General features: G+C 38.3%; 1 protein-coding gene across 1 annotated transcript; it reads left to right on the top strand.

Annotated features, from left to right (window-relative positions):
• Positions 1–2,027: 2,027 nt before the first annotated feature.
• Positions 2,028–11,294, top strand: LOC5511488 (M-phase inducer phosphatase 1). The gene is made up of 19 exons (XM_048728473.1): positions 2,028–2,380; positions 2,522–2,616; positions 2,698–2,758; positions 3,184–3,219; positions 3,947–3,980; positions 4,164–4,361; positions 4,656–4,772; positions 6,425–6,484; positions 6,905–6,961; positions 7,270–7,362; positions 7,496–7,545; positions 7,613–7,667; positions 7,993–8,095; positions 8,236–8,270; positions 8,507–8,569; positions 9,032–9,130; positions 9,527–9,654; positions 9,948–10,065; positions 10,913–11,294. Exons 1-19 carry the CDS (start codon positions 2,247–2,249, stop codon positions 11,051–11,053), a joined length of 1,677 nt encoding a protein of 558 aa, XP_048584430.1. The 5' UTR covers positions 2,028–2,246; the 3' UTR covers positions 11,054–11,294.
• Positions 11,295–11,379: the final 85 nt, after the last annotated feature.

Genomic DNA, 11,379 nt, shown 5'->3' with positions numbered 1-11,379 from the left:
GGGGGGGGGGGGGGGGGGGTCTTAAGACAGGGCGCTTATTCAAGGAGCCGCTTTATCGGCCGAAAAAAATATATTTGCGATAAAGTGAGGCGACAGTACAAATGCTGTTAAGACGGGAGTGCTTATTTAGGAGGGGGGGGGGGGGCGCTTATTCAATATTCTGAGGTCAAGGGGGGGGGGGCGCTTACTGGGAAGGAGGCGCTTTATAAAAAGAGGACGCTTATTCGAATTATTACGGTCAGTATTTGCATTTCTTTTTTCTATCTTATTTAATCTAGACAATGACAAAGTGTCAGGCATGGTGTTGGTAGATTACCAAAAATCGTTCGACATGGTTGACCACGCACTCTTGATAAAGAAACTACAGGTGTATGGAATCATCTGATTTATCAAATAGGATGCAAGTGGTATGTGTGGATGGCAACATGTCACGTGACGCTCCTATCAAGCACGGAATTCCGCAAGGGAGCATTTTGGGTCAATTATTCTATTCATTGGTGGCTTGCCGCTGCATGTAAGCTCTCAAATAGATCTTTTTTACGCTGATGATACAACAGTCACAGCATCCGCGGATACCTGGAACGCACTTTAAACACCTTTGTAAGCGAAATTCAGTCTTGGGCTACCACTACCACAAGCTACCACTTAATAAATCGAAGACCAAGGTTCTGACGATTACAGGAAAACGGCTAGCCACAAGATTAAACAGTCAACTTAATATTTCAATCGATGGAAATACAATTTTAGATAATGTTAACAAAGCAACTCTCTTGGGCCTTGAAATTGATAGTTTGTTGTCATTTAACATTCACATAGACAAAGTATGTAAAAAGCTCGCTTCCCGCATAGCATCTTGAGAAACATTCGTTCGTACCTGCCATTAAACCAACGCATTAATTATTTTAATGCTATCATAAAGCCCGTTATGAATTACGCTAATGTAATATGGTCATCTTGCGACAAAGAGTTGCAGTACAGAATTCTAAAGCTTCAAAAGCGTGCGGCGCGAACAATCTTGTATGCGGACCGTTTGACTCCATCAGTCGAAATTTTACAGACTCCAGTGGCTTCCATTCTATGAACAATGTAAAATTGATAGTTGCGCAGTTATGTACAAACGCATAAACGGTAATGTACCAAGTTATCTCCAAGAACATTTGTCCTTAAACAGTGATCGTCACTCTCGAAACACGAGATACAGTAAACTTAATGTTATATGCCCTTAAGCGCGAGACCGAAGGTGGGCGCACCTTTGCTGTCTCCGCATCAAAACTATGGAACAGTTTAAGTCTAGATGCCAGAAAAGTAGACTCTCTTAGATGTTTTAAAATTAATTTATGGAACAAAGCTCTAAAGATCAAAAGATTTTGCAACATTTTAACGTTTAATTTTTATAGTGTTTGATTTATGTTTATTTAGTTTTATATAACTTAATATAGATATATATTTATATATACTTCTCTGCCATTTTTATCATATATTTTTAGTAAGTGTAATTGTAAATTTTTAGTATGCAATATTTTAGGTGAGGGCCACAAGGTTATTAGCCAATTGGCTATTAAGTGCTTCCTCTTTAAATAAAGTCTTATTAATTATTATTATTATTATTATTATTATTATTATTATTATTATTATTATTATTATTATTATTATTATTATTATTATTATTATTATTATTATTATTATTATTATTATTATTATTATTATTATTATTATTGTTATTATTATTATTATTATTATTATGTTATGTTCATGTTCTGTGAGAATCCATTTGACAGAAAAAGAGAGAACTAATATAAGTGTAAATAGGTAAAGCTCAATTCGAACATCCCAACACGTGTCTCAATAACATCAATATTCCTCGTATTGTGCGGTTTTTAAAAAAGGAAAAGTCCCTTTATTTGCCCGCGTGGCCTTTTGACCGGAAGCGGAAGTGTGTTACTCGAAGGTCCCTGGGATACCAAACAATTCCCGCGTCCTGAGAGCTGATTGGCTGTTGCCCAATGCAAATGTTGTACATAACACGAAGAAAACTCGGTTTGAAATAGCGGCGGGCTTCACTTCACAACATGCTTGAACAGTGCTGAATTCTCCTCCGTAAATCCCGAATTCGTGTAGTTTAAACTTCCTCCCTTGTTTTCTAACAACCCTCCCACCTAAATTTAGAATCTCAACTACACTCAGGTTTTATTTCAACCGGGAACACGCGAAATAAGAAGCAGAAATCATCAAAAGCAGAATTCAACATGGCTGGCTTTTGCAGACAAAGAGCCGATAGCTTCACCTTGGACTTTCAGAATTCTAGCGGCGATGTTGCTCCTAACGCAGTGCTTTCTCCTATTACGGAGTTATCCATGAATTTTGAGCATAACTCGATAAGGTTTGTTGTGGGCTATATTTCGCATATTTTGTCGTCGTGGTTTCGTGCTGGCCCGCGGAAATTTGAGATGAGCGAGATGCACTGTTACTTATAAGATTACCGCGATATTTCTAACTTCTGTTTATATTTTTTCTATTCTAGCATGGGGAAGACACCTAAAAGGAAACTATCTCTGTCGAATTGCGACAATGCTTCGCCCTCGCCTTGTTTTTTACGAACTATGTCAAATGAGTCAGGTACTGAGAGAGAGTTATGAAGAGATACTCAAGTAGACTGATCCCTTTTGCTTTAAATAACATTTTATAAATTCTCTTCAGGATATTGTCCCGACTCTCCAATGTGGCCTAGCTGTGAATCTCCGACAATTGAACTTCTAAGGTAAGCATCATCTTGTACGCGATATTTTTCGTCTAGATGAACAAACTGCAAGTCTGAGTCTTCTAGTTCTAGCTACTTTTTTCCGCTTTCATTTTCAACATCATGCCAATAATTTACATTCCTTCCTAAAAATCTTTGTTAACTGTCTGTTTCTTCGTAAGTTATTCTACTCAGTAGAAAAACCTAAGCTTCATGCTATCTGTCTAATATTTGTTCAGGTAAAAACCGTTTTTTTCAGTACTTCTAGTTTTCTTTTGTTGTTGTTCTTCATGCATGTCGAAGTGAAAGAATTCTTTCTATCGCGCAATTAATCTTCAACATCCAGCTATTTTCCATACCATACAGCCCTGAAACTTTTTATTAAACTATAATTTACCAAATTTTTCATGATAAATATGAGCTAATGTTCATTTCTTGATGAATAGGTCTACGGCGGACATGAAGAAGTCTTTTCACCTCAGGTAACAAAAGAACGCATCATTGCTTTATCCCTTTAACCCATTGGCTCCTGGCTTAATGTGTTAAGCCACCCAAATTATCTTGCAAGCTACTGACCATTTATATACCCTTCTTACATTTCATTTTTCGAGCTCTATTCGAACTGGACAAAGTCCAGCCTATCGAATCTAAAGGAAAGTGTTTGAATATCGCGTGTGAGGGAAAGAGCGGAACTGTGGGTTTATTCCATGTGGGGGCGTTCGTGTCATGTCAATATCCATTGTATAAAGATTGCGAAAGTCAGCTGGCAGGTGGCTGTGTTTGGCTGGTGTAATATAGCATATTGTCCTATACCATATTGTAAAGGGCTATTGAACAGGTGGATGTTATTTTTTTTTTACTAAACTCATGTGGAACAAACAAATAGCAATGTGTTCCAAGTTCCCCAAATTCCTACCAGCCATGGCTGACGCCATAAAAACTTTATTATATCAAAAAGGCTCATCTTAAAATCTCACATGCCCCCCTCTTAAAGAAAATTACTGATGACAATAGTAGGTCTTTCTTTTAAAAAGTCAGGGCTCAGATTCCCAAAATAGAAGATCTGCTTCTCTTAATATCTTTTGACAATGTTGGCCCATGGCCATGTGCTTAGTAGCAGACCTTCTGAGAAATAAGCTATTCTGCATTCATAAGTGTTATATACCTAATATTGAAAGCCATTTTATAATGTGTGCTATTGTTGTACAGGAGGCCTTCGTTTAGAAGATGGAATAGCTCACCTGTAAGTTTGCCTCATAAATTAGCTTAGAAGTTAACATACCATCACACGAATATTCGATATTTATATGGGATGTACATATTAGCAATTTCAATTTTTGGTTGTTTATTGCTTATGAAGTAAGCAAAATTAACAGGGTCTACCCTAAAAGGTGTTTTCTATATTTATGGTTGTTTTGCCCTTTAGGCTGGCTGTGATGAGAGTGACAAGGAGAATATCAATAGCCCCCTAGTCCTACAATTAGATGGCTGTGAAGGTGAAGGGGAGGCAGACCAAAAAGAGGAATTTGTCTTTGCCAGACCAAGAGTCCCATCGTTTGTGAGAAGGTTCTCCAAGGGTCGACTCCCACCACAAAGGTCGTTATCAGACCCATTAAGTGAACAGGTTTGTGTTCTTAGTCTGACCTCTTTGTCATAATTAGAGAAAGTATCCAGACAAAGATGTAATAGGGTCCCCATGTTAATATTTTGTAACACTAATCAAATAAATAACAAGTTATGATTATTGTTCCTGTGTCTAGGCTTTCAAGATCTAACAACCACAACCATGCATACTTGTAATTGATTGTGTGACCATCATCCACCAGCGCAAAAAAACGCTTGAGTGGTTATCTGTTCAAATGAGAAGTTGTGCCTTTTTAGTAGTGGAGTAAATAACTAATAACATATTCTTGTGCAGGTATCTCCTGCAAGGTCTGACAGTGTGGACAGCGGAGCAGGGGACATGGATATAGATGATGTAGAAGCTGGTGATGATGGATTTATTGATGACTTAGTAAATGCTCAAGAGGAGAAGGTAACAAAAAGACAGTGCAACAGGGCTATTTCTGATTGTTTGATAAAGCTATATGAAAATATGAGTTATCAAGTGGACCATATGTGAACCAACTTTCTACCATTGTTATTATTTTGTAACTACTCCATTATAATCTTTATTCAAATTTCAGAGCACGGGAACTAGGATACTTTGTCAGCGATTTCTTAATAAAATAACCAAAAATGCATTCCCAATTTGTATTGAATATTGTATTCAGCGAATAAAATATCTCTAACCTTTGTGCGAAATGTCTCCTGCCTCCAGATTCAGCGAAATCCTTTTTCTTTATATTTCTATTTCTCTTGTCTAAAAACCCACGCAATCGTTGTTTTCAACTCTCGACACATTAGAACAGTACTGAGTAACCATAGCCTCTTGAGTGTTTGTGACTAGCCTGAACGCTCTACGAACCTAACTTCGTATTTAGGTTCTATATAAAATAGGAAGGGAGTGAAACAATGCTCGATTCCATTGTTCAAAAGCCTGCCTAGTTACTGCCAATGTTGTGGTGTTGGTATAAGACACGATTGATTGACAGCTCACTTTCTCTTTGAACTTATCTCGCCGCCGACACACGCTCGGGCATGCGACAAGTGCAGGGATCGGGGTCTTATTTTTAAAATGTTTCTACGGACTGTTGTGTTTCATCATCCAAAAAGTTAAATGGCAGCCGATGACCAGATAAAAATTTGATTTGCTCTATCCCCCTTCTCCACTTCTTCATTAATAAAACACTTTGCCCTCTGTCGATAACTTACAGAATTTTCTGTTGTTCCAGGTAAAAATTCAAATTCATGTGGCAGTTATATAACATTTTTCGATATTTGAGCGGGAAAACATTGCTTTTTCCCACCTAGACAAAATTAGCCCAGATCCCATCACTAGTTGCATGCCCGGGCAGTGTGTCGGCGGCGAGATAAGACCAAAGAGAAAGTGAGCTGTCAATCAATCGTGTCTTATACCAACATCACAACATTGGCCGTAACTAGGCAGGTTTTCGAACAATGGAATCGAGCGTTGTTTCACTCCCTTCCTAATTTATATAGAACGTAAATACAAAGTTAGGTTTGGAGAGCGTTCAGGCTAGTCACAAACACTCAAGAGGCTATGGTTACTCAGTACTGTTCAAATGTGTCGAGAGTTGAAAACAACGATTGCGTGGGTTTTTAGACAAGAGAAATAGAAATATAACGAAAAAGGATTTTGCTGAATCGGGAGGCAGGAGACATTTCGCATAAAGGTTAGAGATATTTTATTTGCTGGATACAATATTCAATACAAATTGGGAATGCATTTTTGGTTATTTTATTAAGAAATCGCTGACAAAGTATCCTAGTTCCCGTGTTCAGAGTAAGTATGTAGACCAGTTCTAATTAATAATTATAATTATAGTAATATTAATAGTAATAATAATAGTAATAATATTAATAGTAATAATATTAAATTCTGAATACAAAGAAATCCAGGTTAATATTACTGTTATTGCTGTTTTTATTATTATTCTTATTTTATTGGAAACATCCTGCAATTCTACATCAGTTAAACTGTAGTTTTATAACACATAGAACCCCTTTACAACTGAGTATCAAACTGAGCACTCAACAATTGTAATTGTGTTTATTAAATTCCAGGATATGAACATGCCACAGGGAATGGCCAACCTGCTAAGTGCCCCTCTAGTCTCTTCCAATGTAAGCAAACATTTCATCCCCAGGCGCCATTCTTCACTTGATAGTCAAATTAACACGCCTTGTTTTATTTTAAGAAAAAAGACATACAAGAAATGCTTGTTTTAAGCACACAGCTTCCAATAAATTTCCCCATCTCCTCCTCCACCCAAACAGGTGTTAGAATGGCCAAAAGCAAGGCTTAAACTCCCACAAGATTAGGTGCATTTCATTATTTGTTTGCAATACACAAAAACTGGAAATCAACTCTGCAGAGTTGATTTCCAGTTTTTGTGTATTGTATTCATTGTTCTGGTACGAGATCACGACAGTTTGGGCTTTTTGATTCTATCATTATTTGTTTGTTTACATTTTAAATAACTTGAGCCCCCCCCCTTAAAAGAGGCATTAACAATAATAATTATTAGTACTTTTTTATTTTAGTGTTCTCCTGTAACTGGAACTAGCTCATTTACTCTCTTGAAAGGGGACACACCTAAGGTATGATGAGGTCATAAATTAACGACTCGAGTCTTGCTAGTAGCACTCAATACAAACCATGAGACAAGACAAAGTGGGAGTGCCTTCAGATCTTAAGTTTACTCAATTTGACAAAGATATCTGAAAGGTGAATTACATAGAGGACAATCAATGCAGAGAAAATGTGTAAAGAAAGTCTGTTAAATTTTGCCACACAGGGTTACTTGGCACTACCACTTGCAGCAATTCCAACAGACACATTCCTTAGGATCAACCCACTCATAGTCTTTCTTGGTATGTGATATGTATTTTTGTGCTTTTGTTATCAGCAAATAAATGCAGAGGCACGACCCAGAGACTTGTTCAATACTGCAGGAGACAAGGAAAAGACCAGACCAAGATCTAAATCATTTGCTCTCAAGGTAGTAATTCCTCCTTTTCACATTTGTTGTCCTTGTTGTACCTCATACAATGGAAATCAAATCCCCCCTCTTTGATTCAGATACTGTACCACTCATTATTTTTTCCTTATCATTAAATTTCTTCTTCCAACAGAGACCAAACCCACCCCGTGATCCAAACCCTATGGAGAAGAAAAGATTAAGGTATCATTGAATTACATTATGTGTGTGCTGTATCATATGTTTTCTAACTAAAACTCTGTTTGTATAGACAAAGATGCATGTCCCTGGTGGAAAGCAACTCTGGTCTCAGTCCGGCCCTGCTGGTACGCAATGTTGTAGAATTTGTATTTCAGGGGGCTTGTCCTATAATTGGGCACATGTAGATATGTATCCCTGGGTCATTAGATGTGCTTTTCTAGCATTTGCTTCGAATACCTATCAGTAATACCCATGCAAGAGGCAAATTATTACGTTTAACTAGATGTTCTTTTTGTACTACTCAGTATGCAATGTTTTGAGTTGATCATTCTGACTTTGAGTGACTTTGCCCCCTTCATATGAAATTCCATTCTTTCTTTTTCCCATTTTGAACCACCATCTGCAGGTCCATTTCTGGGTTATTAAACTTGTTTGCTTTATTCATTACAGACCCGGCCTGGCAATTTACCAAAGCGTAGCCCCTTTCAAAGATCAAACTCTGAGGTTTTCGAGAACCGGCCAAACTGGCAGATTGGCACTTTCCTTGGGACAGGTATAGTCTTATGCAAATACACAGTTCTTATGCTAATGTCTGTTGTATGTTGTTGCAGGAAGCTGAGCACAGGTATGAAGGTCTTGCCTACTGTATAAAGCTGCTCATATTTAAATGTATGTGGTATCTTTCTATTGCAGAGAGCAACAGAAATCTAATAGGAGATTTTAGCAAGGTGCGTTGAGTATTCTTCATTGTAATCGGTAGGGTAGTAGGTAGCCTTGATGTCTAGTTTGTTAATGTCAGCCTGCAATCTGGTGTTGAAGAGGCCTACTAATGGCTTGAGCCTTTTTTAGGCTTATCTAAAAAGCTTTACATTTTGCTTAATTAACACGCTAAACCATATTGTTGGCATCTAAAGATGTGTGTGCTGCCATCTCTTGGTCAAAGTTTGAATATTGTCTTTTATAGACGTATGTGCTGCCATCTATAACTGGACAACATGAAGACCTTAAATGCATTTCTCCAGAGACTGTAAGTCAAGTTTAAGGAGCCATGCACCTATTTTAAGGAGGCTGCACTTGTGAATCCCTTTGTTGAACCTGCAGTTGTTCATGGGTAACATATATAAAAGTTGATCAAAACCTGGACTGCTTTTTACAGAATGTACAAGAATGCTACAGTATAACTTTCAAAACCTGGGCTGCTTATATTTACAGAATGTACTTATTAAGTTGATACCCATGAAGCACTGCATATAATGGCACGTAGTTGAGTGCAATCCTATTTTGAATGTTGTATACCAGATCAAATGGGGAATGGTGTATACCCGAAACCCTGTTAAAACATGATCCTTTTAGAAGGACAGCGATTACATTTGAACTGACTGCATTCACCACAGCATATCACTTCTATCTATGGTCAAGAATGATGCATGTAAGTGTCCATAGAAATAGAAGAGTTTAGCACTCACGTTCAAGATGTCTTGTCTTACAGGTGACAAAGCTGATCAACGGGGATTATAAGGACGAGATTGACGAGTATTACATTATTGACTGCCGCTATCCCTTTGAGTTTGATGGCGGACATGTCAAGGTACAGCCTACACACAGTGAAAAAAAAATCATCAAACTGGGATGGAAAAGGGTTATTCAGTTCAAACAAACGCATGAAGAAAATCCATGCAAGTAAACCGATAAAGTAATCCATGTAAATAAAACGATTAAGAAATACATGCAAATAAAACAAAGAAAAATCTATGTAAATAAAACAAAGAAGAAATCCATGCAAACAAACCATGTCGATTGTTTCTTAGCCTGCTAGCTGGCTCTCATTAGGGATATGTTTTGTTTCCGAATGTTGGGAATTCTGTGGTTTGCACACATGTGAATCAGTACATGGACAAATGAAAAGGACTGTTTTCCCTAAGCCTTACAATGTCTTTTTAGGTTGCCACATGTTTAGAATAAAACAAGTTGTGCTGTTTTCCAGGGCGCCATTAATATCTACACCAAGGACGAGATGTTAAAACAGTTCATCGACACACCCAAGTGCAAGGAAGGCAAGCGAGTCGTCGTCATCTTCCATTGCGAATTCTCGTCCAAACGCGGACCTGACATGTGAGTTGGCTTTTCCTTTCCACAATTTTTTTTTCTTGGTTACAGGAACCACTTGATTTATAAGGTGATCAGGAATAGCCTACCGAAATTGTAAAAATGAAGGAAATAGACTATTACTCTGGGTTTCTTTATCCTCGAAGAACACGGCAACCCTTGCTATGCAGGCTAAGCCATTACCCTGTAAACAACCCGTTCATCAATGCATGGGTTTGCAGAATACTTGGAATGCTGCTCGCAAAAGGATTCTCTGGGTTAAGGATCTGCTAACCTGAACGTCATCCTTTGTTTTACAGGTGCCGATTCTTGCGTAATCGTGACCGAGACATTCATCGCCCATCCTACCCTAGTCTCTTCTACCCTGAACTGTACCTACTGGATGGAGGGTACAAGAACTTCTTCAACACTTGCAAGGTTAGTACAACAGCCCTTCAACACTTGCAAGGTTGGTACAGCTTATGTAGTCCTTCATCACTTGTAAGGTTGGTACAACTTACAGTATGTAGTCCTTCATCACTTGCAAGCGTTGGTACAACTTATGTGGTCCGTCAACACTTGCAAGGGTTGGTACAACTTATGTGGTCCGTCAACACTTGCATATTGGTACAACTTATGTAGTCCTTCAACACTCTATTTTATTTTCGTTTTTTTTTTTTTTGTTTCCTATTTTCTGTGGTGCACCAATCCAATGTGGTTCAAGCTTCTGATAGCTTGGCCCTGAGAGGTGCTCCTACTTTTTTTACTACTCACCTTTAATTAAAATAAAAGACTGTTTTATATGATAAATAGAGCGAAACTTTGGGAGCTAAATAGACTTGTCGAAGTTGGGATGTTAATAATTCCAAGAGCGTAGATGCAATGCGGTCGATTCAATAGGCGTACGATGCCTTACAACGCCTCAGCCAGCCACCATAGTTCTGGTGTCTGACCGCCTAACAAGGCTAAAGTTTGGAATTACTTGTTTTTCGGAGGGGGAAAGCCCTAAGAGCCCTCGTAGCAAAGGATAGATCCAACTATCTCACCGGGAATCCATACCGGAACCATGCAACGAGAGACGCAGTGCTACGCTCTGCGAGCTGCATCCCCAGGCTCCGTCAAAGGGTCTGTGCCCCGACTATTCGCGAACAGGCCCGTTCTTGTCTGTTTGCTGTTTGGGGCTCGCACGTTTATGTTAGCATTGCCTGATTGGCTTACAAGTGGCAATTAATTTAATAAAAGATAAAAGAGAGAAGTATAAAATAAGAAATGCGTCATGTTTCAGGAACATTGCGAGCCACAGAATTACGTCCTCATGCTTGACGAAAACTACTCGAATGATTTGAAGCTGTTCTCTAAGCGATCCAAGTCATGGTCTGAAGGCCAAGGAAAGAAGTCATTCCGCCCGGGACTCAACTACAGATAATGCCTGTCTTCTTGCCTATCTTGAAATGAGCACACTCTTAATCCAAGGAGGTAATTTATACCTGTGCGTGATGAAAGTAGGAAGCAATATAGGGAAATAATATTATGAGCTGATTTAGTATAAAAACCTGACCTGTGTATCTAAAAAAAATGCGCAAAAAAGCGGAAAAGCAAATTTGGAAACAATACTAAAGTTAACTTTGTACATGAAAGTGAATGGAATAAACACATTGGAACCATCACCAAATCTTAGACTTGTTCTTCATGGGTTGGTGTACCCATAGGATCTAGTCTAGGATCCACGATGAGGCTTATAGCATGTTTATA

This window comes from Nematostella vectensis, chromosome 6 (assembly GCF_932526225.1).
Source record: "Nematostella vectensis chromosome 6, jaNemVect1.1, whole genome shotgun sequence".
NCBI classification, from domain to species: domain Eukaryota; kingdom Metazoa; phylum Cnidaria; class Anthozoa; order Actiniaria; family Edwardsiidae; genus Nematostella; species Nematostella vectensis.
Note: the sequence above shows the minus strand (reverse complement) of the source record. Positions and strands in the feature narration are given on the sequence as shown.

Bases quoted from the DNA above. Each gene is read 5' to 3' on its own strand.
- LOC5511488 (XM_048728473.1), top strand. From the start codon at position 2,247: ATGGCTGGCTTTTGCAGACAAAGAGCCGATAGCTTCACCTTGGACTTT. The intron at 4,362-4,655 runs GTTTGTGTTCTT...ATTCTTGTGCAG, and splicing joins CAGACCCATTAAGTGAACAG to GTATCTCCTGCAAGGTCTGA. The intron at 9,655-9,947 runs GTGAGTTGGCTT...TTTGTTTTACAG, and splicing joins TCCAAACGCGGACCTGACAT to GTGCCGATTCTTGCGTAATC.